Source organism: Anopheles arabiensis, chromosome 2 (genome assembly GCF_016920715.1).
Source record: "Anopheles arabiensis isolate DONGOLA chromosome 2, AaraD3, whole genome shotgun sequence".
In the NCBI taxonomy this organism is placed as follows: Eukaryota; Metazoa; Arthropoda; class Insecta; order Diptera; family Culicidae; genus Anopheles; species Anopheles arabiensis.
In genome coordinates this window covers 91,909,351-91,929,060 of record NC_053517.1, presented here as the reverse complement: position 1 = coordinate 91,929,060, position 19,710 = coordinate 91,909,351, and the positions used below count along the sequence as shown (strand labels likewise).

The 19,710-nt window shown below is 45.1% G+C and overlaps 2 protein-coding genes across 2 annotated transcripts in view; both read left to right on the top strand.

Moving 5' to 3' along the window:
• Positions 1-10,269, top strand: part of LOC120898034 (LIM/homeobox protein Awh-like) — a 29,535-nt gene extending 19,266 nt beyond the window's left edge. Inside the window, exons 2-6 of the mRNA XM_040303350.1 lie at positions 348-529; positions 9,043-9,260; positions 9,333-9,551; positions 9,663-9,803; positions 9,881-10,269. Coding sequence (XP_040159284.1) covers positions 348-529; positions 9,043-9,260; positions 9,333-9,551; positions 9,663-9,803; positions 9,881-9,906 — 786 coding nt within the window. The 3' untranslated portion in view covers positions 9,907-10,269. The remainder of the gene's footprint in view (positions 1-347; positions 530-9,042; positions 9,261-9,332; positions 9,552-9,662; positions 9,804-9,880) is intronic.
• Positions 10,270-15,635: 5,366 nt separating this feature from the next.
• On the top strand, positions 15,636-19,044 carry LOC120898035 (LIM/homeobox protein Awh-like). Its single transcript, XM_040303351.1, has 4 exons — positions 15,636-16,135; positions 17,085-17,266; positions 17,359-17,795; positions 17,876-19,044. Exons 1-4 carry the CDS (start codon positions 16,130-16,132, stop codon positions 18,064-18,066), a joined length of 816 nt encoding a protein of 271 aa, XP_040159285.1. The 5' UTR covers positions 15,636-16,129; the 3' UTR covers positions 18,067-19,044.
• The last annotated feature ends 666 nt before the right edge of the window (positions 19,045-19,710 follow it).

Genomic DNA, 19,710 nt, shown 5'->3' with positions numbered 1-19,710 from the left:
CAGATTTCCAACACGATGTTTCCGTTTTGAGGGTCTACTTTCCGAGGAGCAAAACGATCGCACACCATTTCGCAATCGATTGATGATTGTCGATAAATTGAACCCTCCGGTATTCGGTATCGATCGTTTCTTTTGAGGGAAAAAAACCATTTTAAACAAAAATACTGCCAAAGATCCTTCATCCTTATCCCATATCTTTACTAACCAAGACAAAGATTACACACAATGGTTCGGCTAATTTTGCGTGTTCCCTACGTTCGTCGCTCTGTGTTCGTCGGTTTGTGGTAAGATAGTTATTTATTTTTCCTCTTTTTCTTCTCTGCGTGTGTGTGTGTGTGTCATTGCAGACAGAGCTGCGAATATGCACCGCCTGCGGGGAACCGATCGCCGATAAGTACCTTTTCGATATCGATGGCTGTGCCTGGCACGGATCCTGCCTGCGCTGTTCCGTCTGTCTGACGCTGCTCGAACGGCAACCGTCGTGCTACTTTCGCGACCGACAAGTCTACTGCCGGACGGATTACATCAAGTAAGTAGTCTTGTAAATTATTAAATTTTTCAGTTGAAGAAGGAGTACAGTTCGTGAAAAAGAAAGAAATTTCTCTGCATTAGCAAACCATATAAATGTAAATTAAATTGTTAGATATTCATTTTGTATAGCTCTATGCAAATCCACTAACGTGGGTGGGCTCTTCTAGCAAATGGAGCAATATTAAAAATGTACTTTAATCATGTCATCAATTGCCCTAAACATTCCAATTATCCCGAAGAACACGCTAGATACGATACATTTCCAACCAAATCCATATGCAAACCCATCCGCTTACCAATGTACCACAAGCTCATCTCACTTACCCAAGCCCTGATCCCTATTAGATGCGAATGATTTATGTACCACGGCACACCGATCGGCCAAAACAGGCAACAGCGAAAAAAAACCCTCTAACCCCGGGTCCATGTCGTGCCTGGCGAACGTAGTAAAGTCTTGTTTACATATAATTAAGATCTAACCTGTTGAGAATTAAAATATTACACTCACGCTCCACCCCGGCCGGATCATGATCGCGGGAGCATGGGAAGGCAACCGAAATCAGACTTTACGTGTGTATCGGGCAGCAAAAAGCCAAAGCCCTCCATCAACAAACAACACCAGCACACAGCCGAATGAAAGGAAAGCGAGTGTGATCATGGGGCGGGCAAGGAAATGGCATTAGACAGACATTAATAATCATAAGAAAGATCGATGCTTCCAGCGAGGCTGTCAATCATTCCGAAACGCTCCGTGCGTACTAACGGGGAACCTTCGCGATCATATTTCACATCCAAAATTGATCGAAGCAGTATGAGAGCGACAGGGATACGGAGGACAAAAACGCACACCTAAATAGCCTTCTTTCTGTCTGGTTTGCTGGCCGATACAGATTCTGTCCAAGCAAGCCGGTTGTTGTTTGTCTCTGGGTGATTCGATCGGTTCGAAACGAGGTCCGAAAGTGAGATATTTCTATCAATAACTCAAACATCACACAATGGCTGAAGTGGCTTCGTGTGCGCACCAGGGAGGGAGAAAGGAGAGGAAAAATACTTTATGCCAATATGTACCAGATACAACGCATGCACAAAAAAAAACTTTAGCCAAGCGTTGAATAGCGTTGAACTCAAACAAACAGCGGGAAAATCCAACAGCTCCGAGGGAAGGCTGGTGATCACTTGTTGTGTGTTTGACGATCCTGGTACATTTCGATTCAATGTCCATTTTTTCCCGGCGGGGCAGCTCCACAGCACGGTCGTGATCACTCCGCCATGCGACGGGCTGATGATGATCGGGCGTTGAAACACGTCGGGTTGCTTGGCACTAGGACACCGGCGATGGCCGCACCGGCGAAAAGGAAATTAATCATTTTCCAAACCGCCTTTGGTTGGCTTATAAAGTGAAATAATTTATTGATATTTCTACCCCCCGCGCTCCGCCGTGGTCCTACCAAACCCGGCCGTGTTTGCTGTGGTCGCGAAAGGGTGAACAGTGGAATACACAAAAAAGGGGGCTTTAAATTCACCGCGCAGCCATACATTTGGGTTTTTATTCGATTGTATGCGGAATTTTGTGCGATCGATCGATCTCCGCTTGGCTGCTTTCTCTGGCGAGTTTTAATCGATTTGAACGCCCGAAAAAAAATGTGACAAAAAAGGCGAAGAAACGATGCTTTTAAAACGAAAGACTTGCGCGAGCGAAGTAGCGAAGGTAAGCGACGAACCCGGCTGGCTGGAACTGGATCGAGGTACACCGTGTTCGCGAAAAGGATTATTAATCTTTACGGTTCTACCACCTTCCTGAGCTGGCGTCTGTGTTTGTCCTTCCACCCCATTCACCTCCCAGTGAGTCGAACAGCTGAGTGTTGCGGGAATCTACTGAGATTCCTGCGCTGCTGCTGCTGCTGCTCTAGCCTTCTCTAGCGTTATTGTGACTGGCTGGAGTTTGTGTTTTTATTTATAGACGTTCCATTCCACTTTACTATCTGTTCAGCCTCAACAATGCACAATCCGCTCGAGAAGAGCTTTGTTTTGATTTTCCGCTCCTCTGCTCCCCTCTTGCCACAGCCACAGGACGCGTTTATTCGTGAGCAGTGTTTGATGTATATTTATGTTTCCGAACGGCTCTAGGGGGTGCACACAATCGTACCGCTGTGGCATAAGGTGAGGGTAAGTGTGATGTGGCGTGCGCATACTGAGCGTTGAAATGCCGATTGACAGCCATACGCTCCGCGGGGGAAGGAGCGGAGAAGGAGTTTTTCTCTGTCATTGTTGATGTTGATGTGCACACAACTCACACACACACGCACATACACAGTCTCCTTCACACGGGGTCGTTCGTGGAGTGCAGTCTCGGGGAGTCGAACTCGAATCGATTCAAGGATGTAACGTGTATGCTGATTGAGGGCCGAGAAATGCACCGAAGTGAGTGAGTAGTTGTGGTGCAATGCACCACACATCCCGGGCGTGAATTTGATCTTGAGCGTTACGAATGTTGTTGGAAAATTTTACCATTACGCAAGTGAAATCAACCATTCAATGGCGCACTACCAGTGAGGCTGCCGAGCTGGCGGTTGTATATTTATTTTATAGATGGCACACAGTCTCGATCGCGATCACGATCAAGAATGTTGCAACGATAAGGAAATCTTAAAAACACATCAAAACCATACAGTGGTTCACCTCTCCTGCTATTCCATGCTGCGTTGCAGGAAATAAACTTCAGAAAAGAAGAGAACAAACATACAAAAACAGTCCCAACACACACACACATGCCATGAGGTGACTTGTTTTGACAGCGATTTATTTATGGGCCAGGCGGAATTATTATATCACGACACTTTATCTGACGGGCCCCAAAGGTCTGTCACGTCTCGGGCTCGGGGTAGAGCAGTTTTCTGCGCTTTGCGCTCTCAAATCTCCGCGTTTGCTTGCTGGATGAAGGAAGCAGGCGCACAGGCAGCGAACAGACCGGCGATGACTGCGATAAAGAACGAAGGCGTCATTCGGTAGGAGCCTGTCGGATTAGACAGCTCTAAGCGGGCGAGATAGAGCGACACGTTTTGGCTTTAAAATTGCGATGTCATTTGATGCGTGTCAGAGCTACGAGCGGTGGGGGGGGGGGGAGAGGGGTCTTGAAGGACTTAGGTGTGTTACAGATTTCTGAGCACAAGTTCGGCCTCTAATCCCTAGCAAGTAAGGAAGAGCATCGTGGCGCGGTATCTTCCGCACGGCGCCAATTCGATTTACGATGGGAATGGGAATTGTAAGAAAAATACAACACACACACACACACACACAAGGAAAAGAACCAACACTTTGGCACGAAGGCACTGTGCGGTGGCCCTTCCCCACCGGTATGACACCGGTGGTGTGACGCGGTGTGGCGTGAGAGCCGTGAACGATGCTCAGCTCCACGCTGGTTATCGATTATACGCGAGACGGGCGATCGCGCAAGACGCCAAACCGGAACCGGTGCTGCACGGTCCATACCCGGGGATTGTATTATCATTTTTATCAATTGGCATATTTATCAATTGGAGCAGTGGGCATTAATAAAACAACACATCCCGCCCCGGGTGCGCCCTCCAGTGCAACCCGAACCGAACGCTGGGGATGGAGCGATTGCAATAAAAAAGCAAATCCATCAATCTTCCAGGGCTTCGATGCGGTATGTTGCGAAATAAATATTTATACTGCCTGTATCGAAACCCTTCCGTCCTGTTCTTAGGGCTGGGTAGGGTTTTGATGGTTTCCTTCCTCCTCTCATCGGTTGTTTTCTCGTGTGACGCTAGGAAGAGCACCAGAAGAGGGCAGAAAAGAACCAACGGGAAAGATCTAGCAAGGAACGGACACTGAAACGGTAACGTTGCCGTGTGATCGTAAATCGGAAAGGCTTGGCAAGGATTGGTGGGCCATAGGACTGGTAGCTGCTCATAGTCTCGAACCTGAATGCTCATATTGCAGCGGTAATTAAACAAGACATATCGCGCCTTGTTAATCGCGCACGGTGGGTTCCGCGTGGGGACACTTTTTGTGGTTTGGTTCTGCTTGGCTACTCTTTTTTCTGTGGTACATTGTTTTCTCTTTGCTGCTATTTTAGCTATCTGAGTAAATACAGCTCTTGGAGCACTCTATTTGATCGTCAAACAATACTCAAGTGTTTCATATATGAGAAATAATGATATTTTTTTAGAGAGAACTGAGGAAAATGACGGAGTCAAACTTGAAACAACAAGTGGATAAAATGCTACAAAGACTCAAAAAGATAAATAATTAATGAACAAGTGCAACAAGGATACCGCTTTAACTCGATATTGGTAAAACGAAATCTGTACAACTACTAAAAACTGGCCTACACTGTATTAAGAGTGCTATAAAGCAGGAGTCTTTAAAATACAGTTCGTGGGTCAAATGCGGCTTCAGAGAACCTAACTGAAACTTGAATTCAATATTCAGTCAAAATTTATATTTCAGCCTATTTTAGACGGCACGGACACCTGTTTCACATCCACAGTGTATAAATCTGTAGAATTGTGTCATGTTCCGTTTATTTCTTTTCATTTCAAACCAAGATTTAGATCAACTTTAGAGTTCTATTCGTCTTGTGGCTCTTACGTCTTGTAAAATGAAAATAATATTTGTGATGAAGTTTATATCTAAGTACAGCGTTGAAAAGCATAGAAAAGGCAGGAAAGAGCAAATTATTAAGATTGCTCCTAAGACCAAAATATTAATTAACAACATATTTTCCCTCGTCTAGTACACCGTTCCACATGCCATTTGGCTTGGGAGGGAGTATCGATTGACTCGTTCCAGTTCGTCGCGGGTCCATGTACCACCATCAACGATCCTTATTTGTGATTACAAAGTGTGCACCGAACGGGAGAAGAGCAAACATGGAATGTGTGACAGCGAGCGGAGAAAACATCGATATTGCATATGTTCCACCGGGTGGAGATTAGAATCTACGAGCGAAGTTGGTCGGGAGTTGTTTGACGAAAAACGGGGGGGGGGGGGGCAAGATCTTCTTCAACATTGAGTGGATGGACGAAGGAGCTTGCAAGGAGATTGGAGGCTCATAATCGCGCACATGCCATCGTTATTGGGTCGCAGCGCGTTTTATGCGCTATGCTTCCGCGCCAGCAGATGATGCGATCGTTCCCGTGTTCCGTTGTTGTTTCTGTTGTTGTGGCTTGTTTTGTGGTTTGCGGTTGATGTGTTGTGCTGATGTTGTACGTCCTAGCCAACTATGGCCCCCAATGATTGTGGCTCATGTGTTCGTGTTGTCATGCTTTTATGTGTGCACTGTTTGAATTCACCACAGTTTTTTTGTTGTTTTGTATCATCTTTTTCCCCATTGGTTTGTGAGTGTGAAATTCGGAGCCGTGTTGAACGGTGTTTTACAACGCCGGTCAACCGGACGCCGGTGCCGCGTCCCGTCAGCGACCACAGTTGACTGATGCACACGGAGTGATAAATGTGTTTGGCTCTTGGTACAAACGAGTTTATGATTTATCGTCCGGCTGGTCAGCGGGTCGCGGACCATATCGCAGCACATCGCGTGCGTACTTGGGCTCCGGCGACCACATATCGCTACCCCACACGCGCCGAGAGACCCTTCCTTTTGCACCGTCCGTGTTGATGTTTTGCTTCCGAACACACGGCTTCTAGCGTCGTGCGAGATGGTGCTTGCTTATTTTTTTGTTGTTTTAGTTTCAACGTGGATTATGCAAGGAAGCAACAATCGCGCACACTTACGACGATGAAGATGATGATCGGCTTATCAGGCTCGAATGGTTGGAAGGTGTTTGAGGTGTTGCGGAGTGAAACAAAACACACACAGGAATAAAAGGCCAACGATGCTTTGCTGCAGTGCCTTAATTGGCGTGCATTTTTATTAATAAGCCAGCGAACCCCCGATACCTGTTCGTTCGTGTCGCGTGGAATCACTTCAAGGTGAGTTTACGTTTGATTCTGCACTGCAGGATTCTGGCAAATGAAGGATGCTGCTGCTTGGTGCAGGTGAAACAGATATTGATATAATAATAAAATTAAATAATACAAGACAAAGTAGGTTTGCTAGTTTGTGTACTAAATCCACTCATGCTGTTATTCTAGTACAAACGAATACTACGGAAAATTCTACATTGTTGCACCGGCTCAATCTAGTCTCCTCTGAAATCCAACGTTCAAAAATACACTATAAAGGCAAGCGCCAACCAGTTTGCGGTAGTGGAAGGTAGGTATGTGGCATAAAAGGAGTGGCAAATTCCACCCTCCCCGTACTGGTCCACCAGCCATCAGCCCGGTAGCCATGCGTCACGCGGAGTTTTAGGACGAGATCACATTTCACTGTCGTGCTGCACAGAGTGCGCACCCAGCACGAGCCCACGGCATCTCGGTGTATGACAGTGTACGGTTAATCTCGTTTCTGTTGCGAGTTTTGTTGTGGTTGTTGTTGTTGTCTTGCTTGTTCTCGACACTTTTTCCTTACAACGCGATAATTCGATCGCGGTGTAATATGCAAATTCAAGGTGCAAAACAAACAACAACAAAAAACGCGCACAGAACAGTCAGTAGCTCCCCCATGACGTCCTTAACAGTGGTCGAATCATTTTGGGTTGAGGGTTTGTTGCTTTCAGTGAGCTTCAAGCAACGTCAGTGTACCTTCTACCATCTTTTGGTTTTGTTTTAGACCATATGGGAGTGCAATACAGACGAGTTTTTGGTTGTTGCAATGTTTTTCGTTTTGAAGATGAGTTTCCGTGCTGTTGCTTGCGCTTAAAGTGTTGCCCTTCAGACACGGGAAGTACGTTCGAAGTGCGTTGTCGCCAGAAAAGTCGTAACAACAAGAGCAAAAAAAAGGCACAACTATTATGCTGCTGCCAGACGATGGAGAATGATTGTTTCGAACTTATGGAGAAACGAAAAAAAAAAAACAAAACAAGCTTGACGATCCTGCTCGATCCAGAAGTAAAGCGCTCGGTGCAAAAAAAACACAACCCTTCATGCAGGGGGCAGGAAAAACGGGAAAGCAAAAGGTGTCGCAAAGACGTTGACCACACCGAGACCCGTACACTCACACACTCGAGCGCGTTCGCTGGTTCAATTAAAATTAAATAAATAACAGCGCACGGAATAAATAAATGAATGAACCTGACCGAAGGCGCGCGCGCGCCCTCTCCGTGGTTCTGGGGTTGAGAATCTGGGTTTTGAATGAAATTCGCGACACGGGTAGGAGGATCGTTCGCGATCGTGTCTCCGCAAGCCGTGTAGGAGCCAGCGACAAAACAAAAACGGCAATCACAGCGGGATGGGGAATTGTTTTCATTCTTTTTCCTGTTGTTTTGCTGTTACAAATACGTTCGCCGGCGATGTCGCGCACCAAAAGCGGAAAGATATCTACGATGGACGATAATTAAATTGGGACTACCTGGGGAGTTTCTTTGACCGGGGCAAATGGGTGGTTCACGCATTGTCACACAACTGGTAACGGGTGGCCGAGAGCTGGGGACGCGATTGTCATGGGGACACTCTCTTCGAATGGGGTAGGAAACATGGTAAGTTTGTTCGATCGTTTCGATCGTACCACCGGGACCAGGGAGGGAAGCTAATGTGCAGGACACGTTTCCTTAGAAGGTGCGCGATCGATACTTGGTGTGGTTCGATCGCGAGCGGGACAGGTTCGAGGCTCGCCGGGTACGATTCGATACGCGTACAAATTGCGGCCGTATATCGCGATGATGGTGAACGATTTGGTGCCTGACCATGCGGCGGCGAAGGAAGCCGTGAATCACTGCGTCCCCGCGTAATTGGTTTCGATTGGTGATAAGTGTCGATTAGGGATATGGAATTGGAGGGGCATTGTTGTGTTGTAGACGTGTTAGATTGTTAATCAATGTTCGGGTTCGAGCAGGGTTAGAATCCTTGTTTTAAAACCAGTATAAGTTAAGGCAATGGGTTTTGATTGCAATTAATGCAAGATGAATCTTCAGATGTTATAAAGGGTAATTCTACAAGAGATTACAACTAATAGGGTATGTTGGTATTCTCATAGTTAGCTCATAGCTCTAACAGGTTGTTACTTCAAAGCAGAACCTGTATACTCCTTTGAACTCATGTGAGACAATGGACTTGAACATAGGGTGAACAAGAACATAATAATATTGATATTATTCTTGATTCATCATTTAATGCATTATCAACTGATATTTCGTGATTTAATGGCATTATTCTTCATTGCATTCGATGTCTCAAATGCTCAATTCCAATATTCCACAACAACCTTCTCACAACTGCAAAAATTGAATGGAAAACTTGAATTAGATATCATGAACATCATTGATTTGAAGCATTCTTGATTTGAATATGATTGGAAGGTGTATGTGTTTAGATTATTCAATTGAATTTGACATTCATAAACATCTAAAGAGTTTTGCTTGATGGTTGAGAGTACGTTGCATCCATTTTGATCTTTGATTTTCCCCTCGTTATTTCCTTCTCCTCACACAGAATGTTTGGCGCCAAATGCTCCAAGTGCTGCCGCACGATTGCCGCCTCCGACTGGGTGCGGAAGGCGCGCGATCTCGTGTTCCATCTGGCCTGCTTTTCGTGCGACACTTGCGGCCGGCAGCTATCGACCGGCGAACAGTTCGCCCTGATCGACGATAAGGTGATGTGCAAGATCCACTACATGGACACGGTGGAAGATGGATCGAACTCGAGCGATGGTAAGTGACCGTTGCCGTCCGGCGTTGCGCTGCGTGCCCTGTTGGCTCAATCACGCTCAATCTCCCTTGCAGATGGGTGCAGCAGCGACGGCTACAACAAGAACAAATCGAAGCGCGTCCGGACGACCTTTACCGAGGAGCAGCTGCAGGTGCTGCAGGCCAACTTCCAGATCGACAGCAACCCGGACGGGCAGGACCTCGAGCGGATAGCGCAGCTGACCGGGCTGAGCAAGCGGGTGACGCAGGTTTGGTTCCAGAATTCGCGTGCCCGCCAAAAGAAGCACACCCACGGTAGGTGATCGATCGGTTTTCGATTCGAATTCGAGCTTGAAGCTTTTTTTAGTTTGTTTGGGCATTCTTTAATTCCTGGTTTCTTGTCTTTTCTTTTCCGTGCTACCTCAGTTCCACGCGATCACAACCCCAATCTGTTCAGCGCACTGCGACAGGACTTGAACAACAACAGCAGCGGACAGACGAGCCTGGGCGATCACGATCACGGTCCAGGGATGGGCAAACATCCCGGTGCCATGTTCAACTCACACGGTAAGCATCGGAGTGAATGAGAGAGAATGACGTTGGGCCTTTCTTAAGCTTGCTTCCGTTTTTTCACCCCCGAACAGTGAACCTCATCAATCTGATGGTGTAACATATGGGTATGCAATCACTGTTGCACTCGCCACACGGAGGAAGTTGCCAATTGGATGATTGCTGAGCCAGCGACCCACTTGTGTAGAACATACAGGAAACAAAAAAATACCAAAGAAACTATTTAAGCAGGAAGTTTTAGCACAAATTGCACCCACATCTGTGTTGCGTTCGTTTCGTAAGGACGGACGCAGGCCTCATAATGGGAGAGCTGAGGTGATCACAAAACAAAAACGTGACAGTTTTGTGAAAAGTAAATGCATAACTCTAGTGAAATTCCAACCGTGTATATAAGTTATTGATGTAAATGTTTTTGAAAAGTTAAAAGAAAACCAATACCAATAAAACAATCCAATACAGCTAACGTGTGAGTGGGTTCCTATTTATGAAGTAACACCTGTTAAGCACATTCGAAATGGAAAAGCAACACAACAAACGTATCGAAAAGGATAAGTACAGCTTTACCACTTCTTTGCTCTCTTCCGTGTACAACATACACCAAACCCTTCCCATTTCGACATCCGCATCACACGATTTAAACGGGCCCATAATAGCCCAGTGGCCTCTGGCCGCTCTGTTCTCAAATGACAGATGTATTGTTGTCTAATGATACAAAGGCTCAGGAAGACGCGTACGGGGGCTCACGTTCACCGAAAAGCCGCGTTCAACCCGCGGCAATGATCCGATTACGATACGAAAATAATGGGATTATCGTCCTGCGGGATAAAGCCTACGTGTATGTGTGTGTGTGTCTGTACAGGGTAGGCCGTTCTCCCTTCGCAATCCGAACCAGGTCCTTCCAGCACAGTTGCACAGTAGAAGAACACAAAAAAAATGAATAAAATATTCATCTTACGTACTTTCGAGCAAAATCAGCACAAAACCCAGGAACGAAGGATTCTGAAGACGGGTAAAGTTTCTCGCTCGGATCGTTCTCTCTTCTCCTTTCAGCGACCAAAGAGTGTGCTTCTAGGCAGCGCCTACTGTTCCAGTGTTGGTATGGTAAAATAAGTTACCGTTGTATTTGCTTTCTTCAGTGTTTGTTTGTTTGTTTGTACGTTTGATTACAAAACAAATTCGTCTTGGAACCCCCAGACGTGACGTGCCCGGGCGTCCGAAGGCGGTCCGTGTGTCCGAAAGTGGGAAATACATGGAAATCAAATAAAAATCGTTACAAATGTTTTCTACCCGGGTCGATAAGGACTGGGCAGAGAGCAGCCGGAATATGATACAAGAAAAGGGAAAGTTTTGCTGCATGTATTTTAGCAGGTTTGTGCTTTTTGTATCGAATTGTGTGACAGATGTAAGGGTGGGGGTTGTTTCTTCAACCCTTTTTTTGTGGCAAAAAATGTGTGTTTATTATTCAAAAGTTTAACACACATATTTCGCTGTACCTAAACACCCGTAAGAGCATAAAGTTTGTTCAAATATTTAACCCAAATACAACGCCTTCATTCATGCTGTATTGATTTAAATATGCATCCCTTCGCTTCCGCATCACTGTCGTTTGTTCAGCGCCACCTTCCCTGGCCCATGCGTATCAAATAAATCCTCCCGGGACCGCTTGAACGACTTCACCCACACGACACCAGAGCACAGAAACAGCAGCAGTCGATGAAGCGATTTACAAGCACCTAATTTAATTACCGACAATTTAGCCCCTTTTTTCATTCGACCGTGTACGCAGGCAACGAACCTGTCTTAGAAGCGGGAACAGCTAACGCAAATCCTCCCTGTCTCACCCTTCTCGTACCAGCCGTCCTGTGTATTGCGCTTAATCCGTACAATGCGGGCAATTGAGCTGAATCGCCCTGGAGGGGGCTTTGAAAAATCACCCGCAAGAATTCGCACCCTGCGCCAGGCAGCCACTGGCAGACTGTGTTCGGGGCCGTTCGTTCCCTTGTGACGTCTAACGCCTACCAAATTTGTGCCACAGGAAACAATCAAACACCGTATCCGGTGCCGATGAGGGGATGCATGTGTGTGTGTGTGTTGGAAACCGGAAACAGAACGGATTTTCCTTTCGACACAGCAGGGTGGGATAGGAAATGCGCCGAGGGAATGCTTTGTTCGCACAACGCTTTTCACCTGAGGCAGTCGGACGGACCGCATGCTGTGGGCGCTGAAACTGATCACTTATTTGTCGATTGTTCTTTGGGTGGGTGGGAGTTCGGTTCTATCTTCTTGGCGGGTGGTTAACATTTTCACAACTAAGGATGATCAAATTGCTGATAGTTTTAGCTAAGGATGGGATAGGCAGTAAAAACATTGACATATAACTCCTTTGGGGAAAAAGGGTAAATAGATCGGAATGAATGTGATAGTTGTAATTATTAATAATGGGTGTTAGAAAGTGGTGAAAATCGATTAAACTCTGCAGAGATTACTATTTGAGCTGCGAAGAAAAACACTTTTCTGTTCGAAGTATCAAAATAACATGTCATTATAATCATCACTTATTGTTTTAGTAATTTTAGATCAAGAACTTAGCATAAGTCACGAGTAGACAACATTTCCCAGTTATTGAAATATTTCTAAATAATATTGTGTATCTTAAGTGAGATGAATATTAAACATCTAGTGAGTATGAGTATGCCAAATTTTTAAAAAGTATTCTAATAAACGGTGTAAAAGCTTTTTCATTTTAGTGAAAGTCCTAAGAATTGTGCTGGAATTCGGAATAAATTCAGTTCATACCATAAAGCATTATGAAAGTGGAATTATTAAAATATTTTTCGATATTTCAATCATTATAACATTACTTTCTTAATAACAGGCATTTGCCAGAAAATTTTTCAAAAAATGCAGGAATATCGTTTGAACGAATTTATTGTAAATTCTTGCACATCCAACGTATTATTCCGGAGCAGTCGGAGTTTCGAACTTTTAAGAAATATTTCTATCTTTATTCTATCAATTATTTATTTCTAACAGGTTATTTTAATTAGTCAAAAAAAAACAACTTCAAATGTGATGTTTGAATTAAATAGTAATACCTGTCTGACTTCGTTTAAATGCAGTCTTTCCCCGAGTTACGCGAATTCGAGTTACGCGAATTTTCATTTTTGGCAGTTCAGATGTCAAATCTGTATAATTCTCTATATCAATTGTCCAAGGAAAAATAATTTGCATTTTTTTTAAGTTTTAAATCACTAAAAAGAAAAAGAACAGAAAAGAAATAACCAAATTTTCTAAACCAATTGCATCAAATAAGTAATAAATAACATAAATGGACTAAATTCAATCAAAAATCATTATTAATCAAGTATATTTTGACTGTAAAATGTGATATTCGACTGGTCTGGACACACTTGCTAGGAGACGTGATAATGCCCAATGTAGGTTTTTATCCAAGCTTATTGTCGGTGAGATAGATTCGCCAGAACTACTGGCTAGAGTCAACATAAATGTCCCTCCTAGAGTGTTCCGTACCTACAGACTAATAAGAACTGACCTTACAAGACGTACATACAGCGAGAACGACCCAATGACTGCGAAGGCCCGTAAATTTAATCAGCGTTACATGTTATTTGACTGGCACCAACCTACAAGATTCTGTTGATCCGTCTTGTCATTGTACACTGCGTTTAACCTGCTCTTTGTGTTAGTTATTTAAGTTCTAGTTTTAATTCAGTGATAAGGCCGCTTGTTTGGCCAATCACTTAATACAATAAACAAAAAAAACGCGATAATCCGAGTTACGCAAATGTCTCCGGAACGCATCATTCGCGTAACTCGGGGAAAGACTGTAATCCTCGTCGATGATTATGAGGCGTTGAAAATGAAATAAGCTGAAAAAATCAACATTTGAATCCTAAAATAGTATACAGCAGCCTAACAACAGTTATTATTACTTACGAGTTAATATTTGAAGAGCTTTTTTACAGCGTAACAATTTGCAAACAGTTCCAAATTACACACAACACCCATCTTCCTACTGTCACTGCACATAACAAAACTATTATCTTCCAAACAATGAGGCTGGTTCAAACATGCTACCCTTTTTGCGCAAAAACAAACTATTCCTCAACCTGAATTGATGCCATATTGGTTGAAGATTTGAACGAACCTAACAAAACTAACCATCCCACTGTTGAAGTAGCAAAAGAAACACAGCGCTTCAAAAGAAGACCCTCACACACAGGGTCCATGGAATGCAAACGAGGTAAAAGGATGCAACGGAAAGGTGTGGTGTGTTGAACGCTTTCCATTCAGCGCACCATTACCCGTGTAGTTGATGCGTTAAAGCGAGCTGCTGCCGTTCAAAGCTGTCAAACGGTAGCAAAAGACTTTAAAAGCAATGTCACACATTTGACCACTACCTTTTGGCTATGCTACAGTTGAGAACGTTTGAGAGTAATCTGTCTTCATTCCTTTGTACCTTCCCTCGTACGTACCCTTTCGGATCAAGCGTCTTGTACGTGGACCAGGTGGACAAAGCCGTGTGCCGTACACGATCTCGTCTAAATTCATCATGTATCGTCCGGAAGCTGTTTCGACACGACCACCGTTTCAGGGCAGGCTTGTTCTCCGCGACACCGGTCGGTCGGCGACCTTCAGCTCTAAATCGTCTGCTTGAAAGGATGAAAAATTCGTCACACGACATCCCGGCATCGCTAAACGGTGACGGCGGTGGCCTGACATACTAGACACAGACACATACATTGTGTTGGCCGGCATGCCACACCAGAAGCTACACGCAGGACACATTTGCATCTGAATGGGACACAATTATGCAACACCCGGGTGTATGCCCGGGCAGGTCGGGAGTGGGTGCCGGGAGGACAGTCAAAGGTATGACATCACGTTCCGTGACGATGACACTTTCCGTGTCAGTTTTTGGACAGTTTGTAGGGGGGCCGTTTTCCGACGGAGTCAACCGGAAGCGAGATTTTGGAAGTTGGTAGACCACTTCAGATGTTGAAGAAGAACAGCTTAAGAGAATTGAAGCACAAGAATAATGCGCTCTTCCACAACGCTTATGCGTTCGAATTGTTCCGTCAGAAGTTGGTGGCTTTGGAACCTCGCTCTTTTTTTAGTTCAACTTCTTAAATGTGGCTACAGAATTTTCCATTGCTAATTCTTCAATCAATTTGCTTATTCCTTGCAAACAAAAAAAATCTCCCAAACCAGGAACTTTTAAAGTGACAAAAGCGAACCCCCGTTAAGGCGACCACTCGGAAGTGTCGATTCAAGGGACTTTTCTCTCCCTTTTCTACGTTGTACAGAACTCACGCGCCTGAATCGAAAACAATTGAGTCAAGAGGGTGCTACGGAACTAAATACACACACACACACAGCACCAGGCCATCGAAAACATAAATCGCGCATAAATCGAAGGGGCGTGTTATGTTGCAGCCCCTTTTTGGTTCGAGCGAGTCATCTTTATCGTGTGTGCACCCCTACCCCTACAAACGAAGGTCAGGGAAGAGAGGGGAGCCCTAAAGCTGGGTTGTGTACGTCGAGTACATAGATCTAAACTCTTGGCAATGGTATAGAGTGTGCGCGAACAAACCCCTAGAATGTGTCGGAAGGGGGAGATGAAATAGCCTAGAAAGAGAACGCACCAAAAGCAAACACGAACGTGTCGGATAGAGAAGTGTCTATTAGGAATGGATGGGAAAAGAGAACCCACAATACCACCTTTACGCCGTCGACTTCTTTGGCGGAGAGGTCTCATCGTTGGGAAACAACGTATCTTCTCATCGAACTCTCACTCACCCACGGACATCCGGGGTGCGAGTTTCGATTTTTCTAGCCTTTTGATGCTGCCGGGTTGAAGAGGATCCGTGTCCGTGTGCTCAGTTTGAGATTGACCTGCGACGGTGGCTGACGCACATCCGAGAGGGTGCTGGTACAGCTGGGCAGAACGCGAAAGGCAACCGCGCGGAAGAGTTGACTTGTGGCTTAAAGTGTGTGTTGTGTGAAATGTCAGTTAATCGTGTTGAAAAAGTGCATTGAGGTAGATAGCTCCGAAAGCGGAAAGTGAAGCTTGTTGAAAGTGCATTAAGAAGGACTGAGTGATATCACCTTATTGGAATAAGGTGTGAATAGCCTGTGATGAATTGTTCTGTTACAAATTTGTTAAAACAGTGTGAATTGTTCCAGAAGTGAAAGACGATTGTTGAACCATTGTGTAACGGACGTTAAACACAGCCGTTTGTGAAGGACTTTTATTGGAGAATTGATTCCAACGTGCATCCAGTTTCTTTGCAAGTTCTGAAATGAAGGTAAAAGAAAGTTTCTGTAAGCGTTTCATACTGCTTAGTTTGATTGAGGAGACGTTATTTTAGGATATTTAATCCTTGTGTGCAAAGATTTTAAGTTATCCAACTAGACCATAGGATATATAATATTCGTTAAGAATAGAGAACATTAAACGAGAAACTTGAGCAAGATTACGATGAGTTAACAATACTTTGTGAGTTATGTTCATTACGTTGATTGTATAAAACAAAATATAAAGAACTCAAATCTTATGTTCTTTGTTGGAAATTAGACAGTTTCTACTTCCGCTGGTCAAGTACTTGTGAATAACAAAATTATTTTGTGCTGAAGATATCAAAATTCCTTTTCTTTGTCTAACTTATTCATCTTCTTCTTCTTCTTCTTTTTGGTTCAACAACCGTTGTTGGTCAAGGTTTGCCTGTACCCTTTTGTGGGGTTGGCTTTCAATGACTTATTTTGGATTACCCCCCATAACAGGATACGTAGTACTGTATGGCGGCACGATCTATTTGGGGCTTGAACCCCTGACGGGCATGTTGTTAAGTCGTGCGAATTGACTACTGTACCATGAGACCGTCTAACATTTTTCATAAAATATTGATCAACTCTTGAACTAGAGTTGGATGAGATTGAAGCTCACATATAATTGATTGACGAACTAAATATCGCGGTTTTCATATGCTATAAAGAATAATTAGTACAGCACCACTCAAATAAGAGATAAATCAGTGATTATAACAGCTTTACAAACAATTGAAATGTGTCAGAATCTTGATAAAAAGAAACATTATACTCAATAGTAGTTCAAGATATCCAAAAAGTAAATAACAAACGAGAGTAGCCTAGAAAGAGAATACACAGCTTCAAAAAAGCAGAAAACTATATCTTTCCATCAAAAGAGGATCGAAAAAACTCAAAACTATCTCGTGCTTTGCCTCTGATCGTTCACAGACGGAATTTAAAACATGCGGTAGCTGTGCGGAACCGATCACCGATCGCTACATCTTTGAGGTGAACGGCAGTGCGTGGCACGGGTCCTGCCTGCGCTGCACCGTGTGCTTCTGCCCGCTCGAGCGTCAGGTCTCGTGCTATCTGCGCGACGGTGACATGTACTGCAAATCGGATTACATCAAGTAAGGCATTCGCACGCGCTTATCATCCGTCCGCGATCGCATCTAACAGGTGTTATGGTCTTTTCCCCCCGTTCCTTCCCTCCCCCTTGCAGAAAGTTCAAGACGAGCTGTGCCAAGTGTGCCCGCTCGATATCGGCCACCGATTGGGTACGGCGCGCCCGCGAGTACGTGTTCCATCTGGCGTGCTTTGCGTGTGATTCCTGCGGCCGGCAGCTATCGACGGGCGAGCAGTTCGCTATCTGCGAGGATCGCGTCCTGTGCAAGACGCACTACATGGAGCTGATCGACGACGGAACGACATCGAGCGAGGATGGGCTGGATGCGGACGGGAACGGGAAGAACAAAACCAAGCGCATCCGGACGACGTTCACGGAGGAGCAGATACAGATCCTGCAGGCCAACTTCCAGGTGGACAGCAACCCAGATGGGCAGGATTTGGAGCGAATCGCGCTGGCGACGGGGTTGAGCAAGCGGGTGACGCAGGTTTGGTTCCAGAACTCGCGCGCTCGCCAGAAGAAGCACGTGCATGGTAAGTGTTTTCGTAGGGATTGAGATATGTTGTAGTGTTTTGAGTGAACTAACCCGATTTTATTTAATTTTATCCAACAGTGCCTCGAGCTCAGGATCTGTTCAACGGAATGCGCTCAGATTTGAACAACAACAACAACAACAGCTGCAGCAGCAGCAACAGCAACGATGGCCCACCCGGACATCATCTCGGTGGCGTTGGGCCGGAGGATTGCGTCCTCGGCAAGACTTCCATCTTTAACTCGCACGGTTTCATCAATCTCGTGGTGTGACGCGACCAGCAGCGGGCATACCATCGCTGGATGGATGTTTGCGATCAACAGTGCCATTGACCAGAACCGGAAGTACGCGGATGAAATCTGCGGTGTGAGCGTGTCACCGTGGATCCGCGTTCCGTTCGGTTCCCTTCGTTCCCTGACGAGCTGCGCACGCAAAGCCACGTGCTTTGTGGTTTTGCTCGGCTGCATCTTGGCAATCTTGGAGGTCGGGACGATGGACGAAGAAACAGCCTAATGTAACTATCCGAGCCGACTGTTGTGTGGATGGATGGCAATGGCTCGGAGTTCTAGGGCAATGAATTGAGCTAAGGTGCGTGCTTTTGTGTGCTTCGCTTCTACAGTGAAGCTTGCTAAGTGATTAGTGTTTCTCGAAGTGCTCTGGAATGTAAAGAAGATCAATTGAGGATGCGATTGAATAAAACAAATTGAAAGTCGAAAGTTTATACTTATTGTGTTGTTGTGTGACAAGCTTCAGACGTTAACGTTGATCGCGTTGTAGAACAAATGATAAAATTCTTGTTGGCATGGTTGAAGCAGAAATTCAAGAGTTAAATCTCTCTTTAGCCGGCCCACGGTTAACCGGTGTGCTCAGTGTATCGTCTTTAATTGAAACGTCAAACGAACGATATCTCCAGTTGCAAGAGTAATGTAGCTATAAAGATGGCACAACCCTCTTCTTGAAACAAATCACCAAATTGATGCTCTAAAAAAATTACAAAACTTAAGCAAACAAAAAAAGTTGTAAACCCGTTCGAGAACGTCATGGGTGGAAAACAAATACAGAAATTAATTTCATAATTTATGATCGTACAGCTTCATTCAGGTGAATCACACACGACAGCCACGCCACTATGGGCGCATTCGATTACTCCCAGTTGAGCAAAGCATGCACCAACGGACAAACAGCTTCGATCGGTTAATTCATGGTTGTTTTTTTTTTGTTTCTTTCTCCTCCCGGAGGGCTTTACTCACAGCGCGCAAATAAGTAAAGGGAATCGGTGGTCAATTACTCCGCCTCGAAACGTCTCGCCGATCGAGCGGTTGATCGAGGAAGTGAAAATAATTGAAAGCTTCTGGCTAGTAGCCAGAATGGTGGCGGAGATTTGTTTTAAAATCCCCCCATTTCCCACCGATCCCACCTTTTCCCGGGGCGAACTTTTCCTTGCGGTCGCTTTATACAATGGCGAGGTGGGGACGGGCGGGGAGCGCTTCAATTTCGTACACGTTCGATTCGATACTAAACGGAGCGGTGCCCATCCTTGAGGGCTTTTTGCCCTATTAAACGTGATAAATGGTGCCGATCGGGCCCGGGAGGCTTATCGTGGAATTGGTTTGCATTGGGACCCGCGCATGAAGGTATCGGTTGCGCAATTTGGTCGTTTTTTTAGCCCGATCGTCGTCGCTCCAGAGGTGATCGAAATGGTAGCACGGAAATCGAAGCCCATTAATAAAGGCGAAAAAATGGGTCTCTCAAGGTGTTTTGGGTGTGAGTGTGTGTGTGTGTATATGCATGCATGTGTGTGTTTTGCCGGGCAAAGGAGCTTTTTGCTGCGGGGAATGCGTGATTTTGACACATTTGCGTGAAGGATCGGTTTGGGTTTTGGGTGAGAGAAAGTCACATTTTTCGATGTGTCGTTT

What these genes read in the sequence shown, in the direction of transcription:
- LOC120898035 (XM_040303351.1), top strand. An exon ending in TGCAAATCGGATTACATCAA is followed by an intron (nt 17,267 to 17,358) that starts GTAAGGCATTCG and finishes TCCCCCTTGCAG; the next exon opens with AAAGTTCAAGACGAGCTGTG. An exon ending in CCAGAAGAAGCACGTGCATG is followed by an intron (nt 17,796 to 17,875) that starts GTAAGTGTTTTC and finishes TTTATCCAACAG; the next exon opens with TGCCTCGAGCTCAGGATCTG.